Here is an 18,949-nt window from a genome sequence, read left to right on the forward strand (position 1 = left end):
TTTTTTTTTTTTTTTTACTTTTTTAAGTTTGTAACGTGAACAAACACACACACATACATAAAAATAATAATAATAATAAAAAAAAAAAAATAATAATAATAATAATAATAATAATAAAAATAAAAATTGGACTCAGTTCAACAATGTTAAGTGGTTGGGAAAAAAACTCATTAATTTGGCCTTTGTGGACAGAAATGGGAATCCATAGGAAATGCATGGGAAATACTATAATTCAGAGCAATTTTTTTCTAATTTGTCCAGTAAAAAATCAATAAATCCACCACAATGCAGATCATACATACAAATAAAGGGGTGAGCCTTTACAACATTCTCAATGTGGCAAACACTCTCTCACACACTATTTTTTATTTTTTTTATTTTGTCAAATAAAAAACAGTCAATCACATAAACAAACAAATGAATTGAATAAGCCAATAACTGAACTATTTTAAAAAAAAACAAATATGCCAATCACTGCAAAACACACACACACACACACACACACACACACACACTGAAAAGTGAGGTCAAAATCCTACTGCAAGATATTAATTATTAAATACGACATAGAAATAAGCATATTTTACATACAAATATGGTGCTTTCAGAGGTAGATACATTCAATATAACATGCCCAAATTTGTCCATGAAGGTACAGTTAAGGGCTGCTATATGAAGGTTGCTTGAGGGTTACATATTTCTCCTGTAGATCCTCTGGCGAATCCTGTGATCTCCATCACAGATCATAAATTATTGGACCATGATTTATAAGTCTGTGAAACCTTAATATACTTTGATTGTTAGTGTTTTTGTATTTTTCTGTGCTAGACCCTCCAAAGAGCGTCTCAGTGTCCATCAGTCCATCTGGTGAAATAGTGTCAGGAGATTCAGTGACTCTAATCTGCAGCAGTGATTCAAACCCTCCTGCAGAAATCAGCTGGTTTAAAGGAAGAACGTTTGTAGGATCTGGAAGAATCTACAACATCTCAAAGATCAGCTCTGATGACAGTGGAGAATACAAGTGCAGATCCAGAAATAAACATGGAGAGAAATACTCTGATGCTGTGACTTTAAATGTCATGTGTGAGTTAATGATCATCTGCACATTGTTCACAAATCCAAGTTCATTTTCTAATATTCATTGTGAATTGTCTTTCTTTGTTAGATCCACCCAGGAACATCTCAGTGTTGATAACTGGATCTGGTGAAATAGTGTCAGGAGATTCAGTAACTCTGATCTGCGGCAGTAATTCAAACCCTCCTGCAGAAATCAGCTGGTTTAAAGGAGGAACGTTTGTAGGATCTGGAAGAATCTACAGCATCTCAAAGATCAGCTCTGATGACAGTGGAGAATACAAGTGTAGATCCAGAAATAAACATGGAGAGAAATACTCTGATGCTGTGACTTTAAATGTCATGTGTGAGTTAATGATCATCTGCATATTGTTCATATATAAATTCATAATTTTCTATTATTTATTTATTTATTTATTTATTATTTGTCCATTTTAGACCCACCCAGGAACATCTCAGTGTTGATATCTGGATCTGGTGAAATAGTGTCAGGAGATTCAGTGACTCTGATCTGCAGCAGTGATTCAAACCCTCCTGCTCTGAACTTCAGATGGTTTAAGGAGAATGAAAGCTCAGCTGTTGGATCTGGACAGAGTTTCAGTGCACTACAGAGTGGACGCTTCTACTGTCAGGCTCACAATCAACATGGATCTCAGAGATCAGACGCTGTAACTGTCACAGGTGAAGCTTTTATTAACACACTCCTGTATCTTCACATCATTCATCAGTTTGGAGAGTTAATCATGATGATCTTCCTCTTTCAGTTCATCATGATGCTGGTAGGAATGTGATTGTGATCGCAGCAACATCTGGAGGATTATTCATCATCATCATCATCTTCATCATCCTGTTTATAATGTGAGCTCAATAAAAAAACCTGCAGTGATTGTATAAGTTCAGTTTTGTATTGAATAAGTTCACTTTTGATCTAATGTAGCTAATGGCTCAGTTGTATTTTGAATTATTAGTCATCTTTAAAAACAACATTCATATTTTCTCTTAATTTAATAGAGTCCATATGCTGTTAATGTCTGTCATTATAACAGGAGGAAACGAAGGGATGGTCAAACTGAAGATCTCACAGTGAAACAGGTAAATCATCTCAACATGACTTCACATCAGCATCTGTGTTTCAGACTGTAACTGTACAGACCGACGGGATTCAAACCTTCTCAAAGTCACAATCCAGTCAGCAACCAGTTTGTACTATAATATTAAAAAATCGAAAAAAAAAATAAAAAAAAAAAATTGAATCCTTATCCTTATTGGATAGTTGTGAATGGCTTTGGCAAGTTTTTAGTCAATTTCAGTGGCGTAGCAAGTCAGCCCCGGGCCCATATGCAAAAAAAATTTACGGCCCCCCTCGGTTTCGCGGGGGGTGGAGGGGATGTGCGTCTTATGTGAATGAGTCCCAGGACTTTAATATGAATAAAATATTATCACTAATATACAGACAAAAATGGTAAAAAAAAAAACATTTCTAGGAATGACAACAGCACTACAGTACAGTATATGCGCCCCTCCATCATTTTGACTTTGCATTGTGGATCTATTTCAAAAAATGTCAAAAAACGGCTTTTCAACACAGTCTACTTTTGAATTCGACCGATTCGACTCTGGCTTTGGAATTTTAGAATGATCATAGCATAATTTCAGATGCGATGAGTCCGAAGATTATTCCAGTTATGAATTAATTATTCCGTTATATACTTTTTTAATGCACATGTTTTGTAATAAATTTACTAGAAGTTTCTTCTCTACATTTGCTTCCATCACGTTTTATGTGCATTTTATTTCGTTGAATATGAAGTAGGCCTATCCACCCCAGCGAGTGTAGGAGTTACATTTATTCACATCTTGTACAGTATCTTAAAATGTGCAGACTTAGTCGTTTTTTCAGAAAACCAATGACTCATTTAAAATTGTGTACTACTGACATTACTGCATGCATAAGTTTCAGAAACCCACTTTAAAAATACAATAGATCATCGCTAAGACATGGCATCCATTATTTAAGATTCTTAATGATTTTCAGTACATTTAACATAGATAGGCTATAGCGAGTTATTGACAACATTATTTCTATTATACTTCATTTTTCTGAACATACGTACACGGGTTCTGTCTCGCGCACAGACGCGCGTGCGAGCCTTTGAAAGTATTTGGCTGCAGAAAGACGCGTTCGGCGTGTGCACTGCGCACTATCTAGTGGACTTTTGTTTTCAAGCACTCAATTCACTCTCGCATGGGCTGTTGTACAGTACACACACTGTCCGTGCCATCACAAAAACTGGGCTGCACGCGGACGGGGAGTGCGGACGTCCGCGAACCCTCCTGATGACGAAAATTTCGCGATGCGGATGGTGCGCGGACGCCTGAAGTATACTTTGGGGTTAAGCCCGTAATAGTGGGCCCCCAGTCCGCCCGGGCCCATATGCACGTGCATACCTTGCATGCCCAGACGCTACGCCACTGGTCAAATTATCCAATCTGGTTGAGTTTTTAATGATACTTTACTGTCAAATTTATGATGACTCAGACCATTAAGGGTTTTGTACAAGATACATGGCTGCCACGACACTGACCAATCAGAGATGACTTCATTCACCTACAATCATTTATCATTGATTTATGTTTTATGTGGTCAAAAACATGGTCTAATCTCTGTCCTGTGGCTTGAATTTGAAGTCAAGAAAAGCGTACGGCGTCCCATGAAAAACCCTTTACTTTGAACATTGTCAGGGATCTTTTTTCTTGAATTTTTTGATAGTGTTTCTATAAAAACGTGTATATTCCTAAATTTATCATTGACCATATTTTTATTATTATATATTTATTATTGTGATATTTTGTGATGTAAGTCCTTCTGTCGCTCCTGTAGATCTCTGATCCCAATGAAGACACCAATACAGCTCTTGAGCTCAAGTCCATGACCTCTGACCTGTACGACACAATCACAGTAAGTGAGACGTCACAGTCAGATGATCCATCACAGATGATCACATGACCGATCTCTCGCTCTCTTTCACACAGACGGTTCATTCCAGAGCTCCTGAAGACTCCTGCAGGACTCTTGATCCTCAGAGCTTTTCTAAACATGAGAATCCATCAGTGAGTGTCTGAACCTGCAGCTCTTCTCAATATAATCAATAAAACTCTCTTCAGCACTAGTGTGATTGTTTTGTGGATCTCGTGAAAGGTTTTATAATGTTGTTGATGAACTTCAGTCAGTCTTTCTTCATCTTATTGTTTGTTCAGATCAACAGGAAGATGCTGCAGTAAGAGGCGGAGCATGAAGGAACCAATCAGCAGAAGCATTAATCACGTGACACAATAATGAAAATTGTCGACAGACAAAAGAGGAAAAAGAGTTTCTCTCTCTGAGTGCAAAAACGTCAACTAACCTTCACAATAGGTGTGAAATATCCAGCAGAACATCTGGTTACTCAATCCTGTTCTCTAAACATCTTCATAGTAAATGTATTTAAATTAACTTAAAGAAAAAGATCATTATGTTTCTTTAATTAGGTTTAGTTCAGTGATGTTGTTCTCATGTTGAGGGAGGGACACTGATATTTCCAGCACTGGTCATTAATAAACAGTGTTAACCACAGAAAGTCCTTCACTGTGAAGATAAAGTGCTTGAGTTAAAACAGTCAGTCATTTGGTTGCTGTTGATCTGATGAGCTTCAACACGGTAAGACAAACACATTCATACTTAAATAAAAACTGATGATTATTTCTATAGATGAAGCTCATATAACACATGATTCCTGACATGAGAAATATCTTCTGTACATCTAATGATCAGTTCATTTACACACACTGATGTTGAGCATTAATAATCTTCAGATGTTCAAAGATCTTACTAACACTAAGAGCTGTTTAGAGTGATGAACATACACTGTTTATGAGTATATGAGTGATGATTTATGATGTATTATAGACATATTTTATGCTGATGTTGGTCAGAATGGCTCCTCGTCTTCCTCTGATCTTTCTGCTCATGATTCACGGTGAGTCTCTGTTTCATTACATATTTTTAAATGTAATTTTATTTTCAAAGACCCCATAATGAGCAATAAATGAGCAGTTTTCTGTGCTATATTGATGTATTTCCTTTTGAAACAGGAAGTTTGGGTGAGGCGTGTCAATGGGCTTGTCCATTTTAAAAATATCCAATAGTTTTTCGTTATGTCAGTCTTGAACATGAATGACTAATTTTATACTGTCTAGTCAGTGTCAGGTGGTTTAGGGGAGGGACTTTGTCACTCATCAGAGCATTTGATTGGACAAACATCAGCGTATCACCAGATCATCAATATTTTTGGCTTATTTTCTCAGAAGACAGTGTGGAGATATTGTAGAGGTTTATATGTCAAAAGGGCAGTTAGCAATTTTGTTAGCATATAGAAGATCTCAGAGCTGATAGACATAAACTTAAATCCACAAACTCCCATTTTTGATATTATTGATTTTTTTAAATCAACATTGATTATTTTCTTAGTCCTAATTAACGTATTTGATTATTTGATAATGCAGCATGTTCTTGATTAACTTCCTTGTTCTGTTTTCACTTGTCTTTGAGTTCATTTCTGCAGCTTCCTTCATCTTTTATCACACTCACTATTCTGAGAAGATTAGCTTATACTATTTCCTGCAGTGAGTGACTTCTGTGTGAAAAAAACAAACCATGTAAACTCTGCTTCACGTTGTGCCTAACAACACCACTAACCTTAGCTGTACTAAATTCACTGTAAACCACGACTTCACAGGGCTTATTAACGTTAGTCCTTAAGAAAAATCTATGTTTAAAAAAAGTAAATAAATAACAGGTGTATGTTTGTAGAGTAATTTACATCGGCTTTGAACCCGGCTCAACCAATCAGAATCAAGGATTGGAACAACCTGTTTTATGACAACATGAATTCTGTGTTTCAGGGGTTTCTAGTGCTGATTGGGGTGTGAGTTACAGTCCTTCACACATCTGTGCACTAAAGGACTCATCAGTGATAATGAGCTGCACTTATAAATACCCTGCTGGATATCAGATCATGAGAGTGTTCTGGACCAAAGGCCCTGTAAAAGATAATGGAGAGTATCCAGATCTGTCTGAGGACCCTGAATAAAGTCAGAGGCTTCAGTATCTGGGAGATAAACAGCAGAACTGCACCATCAGACTGAGTCATGTGACACTGAAGGAATATCTCCGGACCGGAACGTTTGTCTGATGACCGTCAGTATGACAGTTACAGATGTGAAAATGATGTGAACTTCTAGTTACAACGAACACATCAGATATATTCACAATATATACAGCACAACACCGGTTAAGTGTGCCATATGCATCAAACGTTCAGCCAACGGTCCGTGGGTGTGACGTCTGAGGCTGAGACTACGTTGTCAGTTAGAAAGACATGAAATAAAAGTAAAGTACCAATAACAATTGGTGTGTCAACAATTTTTGTGAAATAAATTTGCTTGTTTTTTTTTTGTTTGTTTTTTTTAAAAAAGAAAAATACACTGTTCTCTAGTGTATATAAAAACATCACAGTGAGTTATACATATAATGAAAATTGTAAAGGATATTGTATTAGAATATTCAGCCTGTCTTTCCTTTGCTTGTCAGCTTTGTCTTTGTTTGGTCAGCAGATGTCCTCGGTGTGCAAAATCATTTCATAAATGAACTCTCACGTCACTAGTCTAATCATAATCAATGAATAAAGCAACGCAGCGCTAGCGATCTCTACAGGAAGAACTTCAGATATATTACTCTAGTTTCACCCTAATGTTTCCTCATCTACATCTGCTGCATGTGAGCTTAAAGAGCTGGTACTTCAGGTCTGCGTGCGTCAGTCAGCCAAACAAATGTCATTTGAGATGAATGGGAATGCTAACGGATAGCTTGTAGATATTATATAGACATTCTTAAGATATTTACTTTACCTCCTTGAGATATTCACAGTTCATCAGCATCATCTATACGTCACCACTCGTCTGTCCATGGATGTGTTCTGAAATCGTTCCTCAGCCAGAGGAAGCAACTTCAGAAAATGGTGCTCCATCGTCTTTCAAGTGGACTACGGTGGGCCTGTCCAAACACCCACTCTTGAGGTCGTGGCTATTTGAGAGCGTTTGCATGTGACAGGAAGTGCACAAGACTGTCCCAGTTGTGAAAAACGTCAACACTCAGTGCCCTTTACAAACACTCAAACACCATCATGCTTCATGTTCATGTTCATGTCCCAAAATGTTGAGGAAAACATTCCACTCTAAGTTAATTTAGATATTGTAATCAAAATAAAACTGTGTAAACACTTTGCATTTGTACATCAGGTTATCAAAAGCTCTACACACACTTGCAATCTTCACACCTACTAGAACACTTGGGCCAAATACAGGAAATACGTCATGTTAGTAGACAAGGGCTCAAGCGCAAAGACTGCAAGTGTGAGTATTTTAACAGGCCTAGGGTTTACTGCTTACTTCTGAGCACCTAAAGGGACACGAGATGAAAAATATACTGTATACAAGATGGGAGGAAAGTTATATGCCAATGCTTTTGCATTGTGAATAGTGAAAGGGTAAAGGGGACCATTTCGGAAATGGCCCGTCTCTCACAAGGGTCACACTGAAAGATGCTGCTAGTTCAAAGTTGGACAAGTTAAATACAAATATATGGATAAAAAACTGTATCTATGACTATATTTACAGTTAGAGACAACAGAGAATCAGACACTATGAAGGTCACTATTAGAAAAATAAGCTTAGAAGATCTCATAAGATTGATGTTTAGACATTCAGAGGAAGCATCTGTAATATTCTAGTACTTAATCAGGAAGTTCTTATTGTTTATATAAGAACTTGCTGTCCCCTATTACCTTTCCTTTCCTTATGTATAGAGAAAACGTGATCGAATTTATTTCAGTTCGCATAGATCCGTGGACATGACTAATTTTTCTGTATTATGCGGGCCAGACAAGTAATTTGGCAATATCAGTTTATAAAAAAGACCAAGTGTCTACGCACATTCACATTCAAAAGACTAAACACGTAAATGAATGGCAAGAATGCATTAAAAGTCTTCGGTTTTCAGAAAGGTGTCATTTAAGTGGCTCCTGAGTTAATAGTTTATCAAATACCCAATCAAGCAATTATTTTCTTGGTTCTTTAGGAAGATGCAGATAAGTTTGAAAACATTATAACATGAGCACCTCTGTGAACCGGTGTAGAGATTCTCTCAGTTTAACTTTTATTTTATGTGTTTAGTCTGATGTATTCTCCGTGATGTTACTCTTTTGACTTGATAGACTAAACCAGCACTAGGTGAAGTGTCATAGATAAGACCACATGTTAAAACATAAGGTGTTAACCACATGTGTTTCAGAGTGTGAGAAACCCAGTGCTGTTTCAACCTGGTCATTTTAGTGCTGGCAAAAAAGGTAAGAGCATCATTTACTAATCGTTCTTTAGATTCATTATCATCAAATAGCTTTCTATTAAATTAATTGTATTTTTTAATGGTGTGAATGATTCTGTTTTGAAAAATGTTCAAAGCAGCTGTTTGTGTTGTAATTGTGGGGTATGGAGTGTAGATTGGAATGAAAATTTGAAGTATTTTAGCATACGGTGGAAAATGTGAAAACATGAAGCTGATATATACAGTATATTAAGATGTAACTCTGGCCTCGAAATCCACTTCCCTGCAGAGTTTAGCTCCAACCTTCATCAAATTTACCGCCTATATCTTTCTAGTAGAGCTGTAGACCTCGATTAGCTTGTGTTTGATTAGATTTGGATTCTTTTTTTTTTAGATGAAATGTTGTTTATTGATGTATTTAACACGATTTCTGAGCTCAGTGAGTAAATGCAGCTTTGGTTAAAATGCTTTATCATTTAGTGGTCTAACAGCATAAACCGGTGTTTAAAATTCTAGCTGGTCTTCAGCCGGAAAGACATTTATTTGAGGACAAACATGATGTAATTAATAGATTTTTCTTTAATATTTGTTTGTCTGCTTCTTTTATTGTAGTGGTTGTGTAAGTGTTTAATGTTTGGCCATGTTTTGCTTGTAGGTGTAATAGAACAATTGCAAATGCTGACTATTGATCAGCGATTAGAGCAGGATTGTGTGTGTTTTGTCGTGTGTATAAGGTGCACTTTGCATTGCAGATGGGGCTTGATTTGCACTAGCCGGAAAAAGGAACTTGAGAAATTGGAGAATGTGTGATAAACTAGCTTAACCACAGTTTTTTAAACCAAACCTCAATAAACACCACCACCAACACAGGCAGTGAACTAATGATAATATTTACATGTACTATGAAAAGTACACTAAAATCAAGTTTAAAACTTCTGATTCATGACAGCAGAAATAAGCCACTGTTCATTTGTTGTAGGTGTTGCTCTGATGTCAGTCAGAATGGCTCCTCCTCTTCCTCTGATCTTTCTGCTCATGATTCACGGTGAGTGAATGACTAAAGAGGAAACTGTAAGCAATTTCCCTCCCCAACATTCTTTGTACAAAAGCAGATGCTGTTTTCTTCACTCTATGAATTCTGTGTTTCAGGTGTTTCTAGTGCTGATTGGGGTGTGAGTTACAGTCCTTCACACATCTGTGCACTAAAGAACTCATCAGTGATAATGAGCTGCACTTATACATACCCTACTGGATATCAGATCAAGAGAGTGTTCTTGACCAAAGGTGCTGTAAAAAAGGGTGTAGAGCTTAAAGATCTGTCTAAGGACCCTGAATACAGTCAGAGGCTTCAGTATCTGGGAGATAAACAGCAGAACTGCACCATCAGACTGAGTCATGTGACACTGAAGGATTCACGCATGTACTATTTCAGATTCATCACTAATAAAACTGATGGTAAATGGACTGGTAAACCAGGAGTGACTCTTACTGTCACAGGTGACTTTCATGAGGTTTCTCTCTTCTTCTGTACATTATGTTGAATAATAATCAGTGTATGACAGCAGCATTAGATATAATGTGTGTGTTGTGTTCAGATCTTCAGGTGGAGTCTCCTGAGAGAGTGACAGAGGGAGATTCAGTCCGTCTGACATGTAAAAGCAGCTGCACTCTGACTGACAGAGCAACATTCATCTGGTACAGAAACTCACAGCCATTAACTGAGAGAAGAGACAGAAACAATGAACTCCTGCTGCAGTCAGTCAGAAGAGAGGATGCAGGCAGATATAGCTGTGCTGTACACAGACACAATCACATCTCTCCTGCTGTTGAGCTCAATGTCATGTGTGAGTATTTGATCTTGTTTAAGTTGAAAAGCTAGCAGAGTTTAGGACTGGGATGGGCAATATCAGTCTTGCAGAGTTTAGCTCCAAACACACCTGAACCATCTAAAGGTCTACAACATGACTAGAAAGCTACAGACAGGTGAGTTTTTATCAGGGTTGGAGCTAAACTGTAGGACAGTGGCTCTCCAGGACTGAAGTTGCCCATCCCTGGTTTAGGACTATATTTTTCAGCAACAGCTATTTGCAAGTTTAAAGAGCAATAGAGTCTATTTACACTAAGTGACAATAGCAGCATTTTCTTAGTGATTTGATCTTTACAATAAGTAAAAATAGCAATAGATTTCATTTACATAATGTAAAACTAGCAGTATTTTCTATGCAATACGTGCAAATAGTTAGATACTATTTATACTTGTAAATAGTGCTGGACACTATTTGCCCCTCAGTGTTGTTGTACATTACAGGATGCAAAAATTGTGTAAATGATTATATTTGGTTACACTTTATTTTGATGGTTCACTTTAGACATTCTACTAACTATAAGTAACTTTGCAACTACATTTCAACTTATTCAACCCAAACCCGAACACCTAACCTACTAACAGTCTACTAATACTGTAATGAGAGTTAGTTGACATGAAGTTGCAAAGTTTCTTATAGTTAGCAGAATGTCTAAAGCGGACCATCAAAATAAAGTGTTTCCTTATATTTATTAAAATTATTAAATGGATGCCGCCTTATTGGGACAATAAAGTCCTCCTTACACCTACCTCTATTTCCATTTTTTAACCATTTTCTACATTTTTATTGAAAATAAATGCCTTTCCAATCTGATATGTGATGAGAAAAGGGAGAAGAGTGAGCAAAAGTCGGGTCAATTGCGTCAGAAGTTACTTCCACGTGTCTTACTCTCTCTACAGCACTGCGGCTGTCGTGTAGCAGGCGTCTTTTAATTTTCTCTAGCCAAACCAGACATTGGTGGGCGGAGTTAGTGTAAATAGCCTATGCCAACAAGATGGGCTATTTCCAATTAGTATAAATAGACAGGGTTTTTTTTTTTTGGTTGTTTGTTTTTCTTCTGATAAATGATCAGTAAATTTGAATTTGAATCAATGTTAATCAATTACAGATGCATTTCTAAAAATGATCACCTCTCAAATCTAGTATTTTGGTACCAAATATAAATGCATATATGTTCTTTGGATAAATAAATATATACTGATTATACATTACATTATTTTATTTGGTACTTGGAGGCTTTCAGCAGGAATAGAGTCATATTTAATTTCAAGCAGCCTTCAGGACAAATGTGGGCATTTTTTTTTTTTTTTTTTTTTTTTAAATACTTTCCTTAATCTGAGCAGTACAAGACTTGGCTACTTTTTTAAGTTTGTCTTTTTTAAGTGTTTTTTTTTTTTTTTTTTTTTTTTTACTTTTTTAAGTTTGTAACGTGAACACAAACACACACACACACACACACACACACACACACACACACACACACATACATAAAAAAAACAACAACAAAAAAACAATTAAAAATAAAAATAAAAATTGGGCTCAGTTCAACAATGTTAAGTGGTTGGGAAAAAACTCATTAATTTGGCTTTTGTGGACAGAAATGGGATCCCATAGGAAATGCATGGGAAATACTATAATTCAGAGCAATTTTCTTCTAATTTGTCCAGTAAAAATCAGTAAATCCACCACAATGCAGATCATACATACAAATAAAGGGGTGAGCCTTTACAACATTCTCAATGTGGCAAACACTCTCTCACACACAATTTTTAAATTTTTTTATTTTGTCAAATAAAAAACAGTCACTCACATAAATGAATTTTTTGAAGAAGTGAATAAGCCAATAACTGAGCAATTTAAAAAAAAAAAAAAAAAAAAAAAAAATATATATATATATATATATATATATATATGCCAGTCACTGTACAAAACACACACACACACACACACTTAAAAGTGAGGTCAAAGTCCTACTGCAAGATATTAATTATTAAATACGACATAGAAATAAGCATGTTTTACATACAAATATGGTACTTTCAGAGGTAGATACATTCAATATAACATGCCCAAATTTGTCCATGAAGGTACAGTTAAGGGCTGCTATATGAAGGCTGCTTGAGGGTTACATATTTCTCCTGTAGATCCTCTTGTGAATCCTGTGATCTCCATCACAGATCATAAATTATTGGAGCATGATTTATAAGTCTGTGAAACCTTAATATACTTTGATTGTTAGTGTTTTTGTATTTTTCTGTGCTAGACCCTCCAAAGAGCGTCTCAGTGTCCATCAGTCCATCTGGTGAAATAGTGTCAGGAGATTCAGTGACTCTGATCTGCAGCAGTGATTCAAACCCTCCTGCTCTGAACTTCAGCTGGTTTAAGGAGAATGAAAGCTCAGCTGTTGGATCTGGACAGAGTTTCAGTGCACTACAGAGTGGACGCTTCTACTGTCAGGCTCACAATCAACATGGATCTCAGAGATCAGACGCTGTAACTGTCACAGGTGAAGCTTTTATTAACACACTCCTGTATCTTCACATCATTCATCAGTTTGGAGAGTTAATCATGATGATCTTCCTCTTTCAGTTCATCATGGTGCTGGTAGGAATGTGATTGTGATCGCAGCGACATCTGGAGGATTATTCATCATCATCATCATCATCCTCTTAATAATGTGAGCTCAATAACAAAAAATCCTGCAGTGATTGTATAAGTACAATTTTTGTCTGATGTACAAAAAAATGACCAATATATGTTTGATTAGTAATCTTTAAAAACAAAATTCATGTTTTGATTATTTTTAAATAGATTCATTCATATTCTGTTAATGTCTGTCTTTATAACAGGAGGAAACGAAGGAGTGATAAAACTGAAGATCTCACAGTGACACAGGTAAATCATCCAGACACACGACTTTACAGAAGCAGAAAATCAATCGATCAGCCGTTATCTGTGTTTCAGACTGTAACTGTACAGACTGATGGGAAACTAAGATTATCAATCTTTATTAACACAATCCAGAAAAAAAAATCATAAACTGATATTTCTCTCTCTTTAGATCAGTGATTCTCAAACTGCATGTGCAGTGCCCTCAGGTGGTGTGACACATGAAAAAAATTCTGTCCTTTCCTTCTGTTTACAATGTGAATTGATGAAATATTTCTGAAATATTAATCTGAAAAGTTTGAGACAAACTGCTCTAGACTAAGAATCCAGACTTCAGATCAAACTGATTTGCATGTCTTAATGAATAATGACTTATTTTCTTGTGTTTCAGAATGATCTCTATTCTGACGCGTCACAGAGAGTTTCAGTCCTTGACGAGCCTCTTTCTGAACCGGATTCAGCCAATGACGCTCCGTATGCCAGTGTGAAACCAAAGAGATTCAGAGGAAAAACTCCTGAATCCAGAGATACTGAGGAGATCCAGTACGCAACTGTCCAACATCACAGAAAGAAAGAGATGGAGAGAGAAGAAGAGAATGAAAACCAGTACGACAATATAAGAGTTCATCAGTCCGATGCTGCCGTGAGGTGAGACACAAACAAACAAACAACTTAACCAGTACATTCAGATCATATCGGCTATAACATTATTGTTGGTTTTTTTGTTTGTTTTGTTTGTTTTTTTTTCTCTCTGTTTTTAGGCGATCAGCTGTTGAAACTGTGGAAGACGCATCAGTGATCTACAGCAGCGTCAAATGAGTGACAGACCGTCATGAAGCCTGTGTTCAGACATCAATCTGGACTGCTGGGAAATGGAGGATTGGATAGTTGTGCAGTAATTTACCCATCTGTTCGAACCACAACCAATACAAACAGGTTCAACACCCACATTAAAGGCCTGTTTACACCTGGTAACTTCATACGTTTTCTCTGATCAGATAGCTATCCGATCGTGAATAGACCAGGAGTAAATGCCTCCGAAACGCATTTGAGACAGATTTAAATCCGAAATCCGAAGTATAAATGCATCTGATTGTTGAAACCATATATGTAAATTTTACTCTTCCCAAAATAGCTAAAAAAAATAGACGTGTGAGAGTGTGTGATAGGCTAAATATCATGTCAGATATGACAGCGTTACTGCATCGCCACAGATGAGCAGCTGAGGATCTCTTCAGCAGGCCGACACGCAGACTGCCGCAAATGAAACTGAAAGTTAGTCGCAGACGCTCAACACACAATCATCTTCATTAAAGGTAATAAAACTAAATGATCTTACCAGTGCTGTTGCCGCGCTCTCTGCTATTGCAGTCTTTGATTTTGAAACTAGCTGATAATAAAATGCAGCTCACACATGTTGCTTTCAGTGACGTGAACTCCTTTAAATTAAAGATTGGATTTATATCCATTTTGCGGAGACATATTTATGTGGCCAAATGTGAATGGAGTCGTTTTGATAAATCAGATAGCTATCCGATCAGAGGAAACGCATTGTGACCAGGTGTAAACAGGCCTTCGTTAATCTTCGGAATGCAAATTAAGATATTTTTTGTTTAAATCCAATGGCTCCGCTGATTCATTTATGCTCCGAAGCTTCCTGAAGCAGTGTTTTGAAATCGGCCATCACTATATAAGTCGTTATTTTGTTTTTTTTGCCACACCAAAAATATTCTCGTCGCTTTATAATATTAATATTGAACCACTGTACTCACATGAACTGATTTAAATATGTTTTTAGTACCTTTATGGATCTTGAGAGAGGAAATGTCATTGTTGGCTATGCAGGCCTCACTGAGCCATCGGACTCAAAATCGCAATCTGAAAAATGTTGTTCACATCACTCACCTAAGGTTGAGCCAATAAATATCACTTATACTATAAATAAAAAAAATGTCAATTTGTAACTCTTTATGGCAATATCACATTTATTTTAGTTACATAAAGGATGTTTTGACATGAGCTACCAACAATAGTCCAGTGATATCTGTACTTCTTATCAGTATTAAATGCATTTATAATGTGTGCAAATTATATGGATTTATGTATGATATGATGTATGTGCACATTAAGAACAAATACTTTCAATATCAAAGCAACATTTTAATATGCAACTAAATGCATATTTATTGATTTATGTAATCATCCTAAGGTGTGATAACATCTTTTTTCTTTATTAAATATGATCCGCCACCAAACACTCTCACAGAAGTCAACTGAGTCTGTTGAGTTGCTTTCACACTTGAATACACCTGTATCAATTAAAGGGGTTTTACATTAATATATAACATTATTATTCAGGTACCTGATATTTTACAGCTTGCTCCTACACATGAAGTCATTGACATTACATTGAAGTATGAGCTATTTCTCCAATTCAGTACAAAAAAAAATAAATAAATAAAAAAATCCAAATGAGTGAACACATACAGTTGTCATGTGTAGTCTGTTTTGGTTTTGTTTTCTCTGTGTTCTATTTCCATTTTGCCTGCCTGATTTCTTAGGGAAATCACGACAACAATGTACTAAAAACGGAAAAGTTTTTCCTTTGCTTTTGACAACACTGCCAAAATGATCCCAATCCAGAAGGATCCACATGATTATATTACTAAAAATGCTGTATTCTGATGCCAGGCCAGTAGATGGCAATATCACTTTGTAAAGAAATCTCTGCTGATACGTCAGGGCTGCGTTGTGGTCGTGTCAAGGTGCAGGTCCTTGGTCTCACCTGGATACGGCCCGGATCCGGTTGACTACGGTGAACCTCGGGATAAACAGAAAGACTAATATTAGCGTAGATGCCATTCTTCTTCTGATGTAACGAGTACATCATGTGTTATAGGAAGTGTTCCCGGTTCCGGCTGACCTAATTTATGCAGCCTAATAATCCTTTAACGGATTTGAAAATATAAATTGGTAATGTGTTATGTGTATGCCAGGTTAAAGAGATGCGTTTTTAGTCTAGATTTAAACTGACAGAGTGTGTCTGCTTCCCGAACAATGCTAGGAAGATTGTTCCAGAGTTTAGGTGCCAAATAGGAGAAGGATCTACCACCTGCAGTTGATTTTGATATTCTAGGTATTATCAGCTGGCCTGAATTCTGAGATCGCAATAGACGTGAAGGACTATAATGAATTAGGAGCTCGCTCAGGTACTGGGGAGCTAAACCATTTAGTGCTTTGTAAGTAATTAGCAAGATTTTAAAATCTATACGATGTTTAACAGGAAGCCAATGCAGTGTTGACAGAACTGGGCTAATATGGTCATACTTCCTGGTTCTAGTAAGAACTCTAGCTGCTGCATTTTGTACGAGCTGTAGTTTATTTATCAGGCGAGCAGAACAACCACCCAGTAGAGCGTTACAGTAATCTAGCCTTGCGGTCATGAACGCATGAACTAACTGTTCTGCATTTTTCATCGAGAGCATATGTCGTAGTTTAGATATATTTTTAAGATGGAAGAATGCGGTTTTACAGATGCTAGTAACATGGCCTTCAAATGAAAGATTGGTATCAAAGAGCACACCCAGGTTCCTAACTGACGACGAAGACTTAACAGAGCAGCCATCAAGTGTTAGACAATGTTCTAGGTTATTACGTGAAGAAGTTTTTGGTCCAAAAATTAGAATCTCTGTTTTTTCTGAATTTAGTAGTAGGAAATTACTGGTCATCCAATTTTTTATATCAGCTATGCATTCTGTTAATTTTGTGAATTGGTAAGTTTCGTCAGGGCGCAAAGAAATATAGAGCTGAGTATCATCAGCGTAACAGTGAAAACTAACGCCATGCTTCCTAATGATATCTCCCAAGGGTAGCATGTACAGAGTGAACAGCAACGGTCCTAGTACTGAGCCTTGTGGTACTCCATATTGAACTTGTGATCGATATGACATGTCTTCGTTTACTACTACAAACTGATAACGGTCAGATAAGTATGATTTGAACCATGACAATGCAATTCCACTAATGCCAACATAATTTTCGAGTCTATTTAAAAGAATATTGTGATCAATAGTGTCAAATGCTGCACTAAGATCCAGTAACACTAATAGAGAGATACAACCACGATCTGATGATAAGAGCAAATCATTAGTAACTCTAATGAGAGCAGTCTCAGTACTATGGTACGGTCTAAATCCTGACTGGAAATCCTCACAGATAACATTTCTTTCTAAAAAGGAACATAGTTGTGATGATACTGCCTTTTCTAGTATTTTTGACAGAAAAGTGAGATTTGAGAACGGCCTGTAATTGACTAATTCTCTAGGATCAAGTTGTGGCTTTTTAATAAGAGGTTTAATAATAGCCAGCTTAAAAGTTTTTGGTACGTATCCTAATGATAAAGATGAATTGACGATATTGAGAAGAGGATCTATGACCTCTGGAAGCATTTCTTTCAATAGCTTAGTCGGTATAGGGTCTAACATACATGTTGTTGATTTTGATGATTTAACAAGTTTAGACAATTCTTCCTCTCCTAAAGCAGTAAATGAATTTAATTTTTCCTCAGGGACACTACAATGCACTATCTGACACGATACTGTAGTAGACGGTTGCATGGTTATAATTTTTTCTCTAATATTATCAATCTTGCAAGTAAAGAAGTTCATAAAGTCATTACTGCTGTGCTCTTTGGAAACATCAGAAGTTGAAGCTTTATTTCTCGTTAATTTAGCCACTGTATCAAATAAATACCTAGGGTTGTGTTTATTTTCTTCTAAGAGTTTTGAAAAATAGGCAGATCTAGCAGATTTCAAGGCCTTTCTGTACTCAATCATTCTCTCTCTCCACGAAATACGAAATACTTCTAGTTTTGATTTCTTCCAGCTGCGCTCCATTTTTCTGGCTGCTAACTTTAGGGCCCGAGTGTGCTCATTGTACCATGGCATTGGATTAATTTCCTTAATCTTTTTTAAACGCAAAGGAGCAGCCACGACACAGTTCCTCAACAACCGTCCATACCGGCGTGATCCTCAATACGATCCTCAATTGGATGGAACTGAAATAAATACTTTTAATATTGCGATCCTATTGGACTTATGATAGCAACCTGAATTGTAACAAAGCACTGTTTGCCAGAGGAGAACTGGCACCCCGACTAAGCCTGGTTTCTCCCAAGGTTTTTTTCTCCATTTTAACACCAATTTGCCACTTGTCTGCCACCTAATGTCACCTGATGGAGTTTGGGTTCCTTGCCGCTGTCGCCTCTGGCTTGCTTAGTTGGGGACACCTGACTTGACATTTGATATTCAACAGTGCTTTGATCTGCCTGCATTGACACTATTCTTTAAGAGCTGCTGTGCAGCCAAACAATGTACCAGTTATCAATGTAAAGCTACTTTGACACAATCTACATTGTAAAAAGCGCTATATAAATAAAGGTGACTTGACTTGACTTAAAGAAACACCTCTGCCTGTAGACTGAACATGTAATACACATGCGCATGATGTCACGGTTTCCACAAAGTCACATTTTTTGTTGTTTACATATATACAGTAATGGTATCTTTTTCAAAAACTTGCACATTGAAACCGTTTTCAAATGCTTGTTTTCAGTCCGCCAGTTGTACCATGAAGCATGATTAGCTGGCTAACCTGGTAAGATTCAGATTAGTTTGCGCCAATCCTGGGTTTTAGGTACCAT

At 36.8% G+C, this 18,949-nt stretch overlaps 3 protein-coding genes across 3 annotated transcripts in view; all 3 read left to right on the forward strand.

Annotated features, from left to right (window-relative positions):
• Positions 1–15,732, forward strand: part of LOC127512345 (B-cell receptor CD22-like) — a 57,340-nt gene extending 41,608 nt beyond the window's left edge. The window contains exon 15 of the mRNA XM_051893155.1: positions 14,810–15,732. The gene's annotated coding sequence lies outside the window, so the exon portion shown is untranslated. The remainder of the gene's footprint in view (positions 1–14,809) is intronic.
• The window catches only part of LOC127515784 (B-cell receptor CD22-like), a 224,895-nt gene continuing 210,323 nt past the window's right edge, over positions 4,378–18,949 (forward strand). Inside the window, exon 1 of the mRNA XM_051899841.1 lies at positions 4,378–4,771. Within this exon, the coding sequence (XP_051755801.1) occupies positions 4,757–4,771 (15 nt within the window). The 5' untranslated portion in view covers positions 4,378–4,756. The remainder of the gene's footprint in view (positions 4,772–18,949) is intronic.
• Positions 8,352–18,949, forward strand: part of LOC127515940 (B-cell receptor CD22-like) — a 71,254-nt gene continuing 60,656 nt past the window's right edge. The window contains exon 1 of the mRNA XM_051900125.1: positions 8,352–8,516. The gene's annotated coding sequence lies outside the window, so the exon portion shown is untranslated. The remainder of the gene's footprint in view (positions 8,517–18,949) is intronic.

The sequence above is a fragment of the Ctenopharyngodon idella genome, chromosome 1 (genome assembly GCF_019924925.1).
Source record: "Ctenopharyngodon idella isolate HZGC_01 chromosome 1, HZGC01, whole genome shotgun sequence".
NCBI lineage: Eukaryota > Metazoa > Chordata > Actinopteri > Cypriniformes > Xenocyprididae > Ctenopharyngodon > Ctenopharyngodon idella.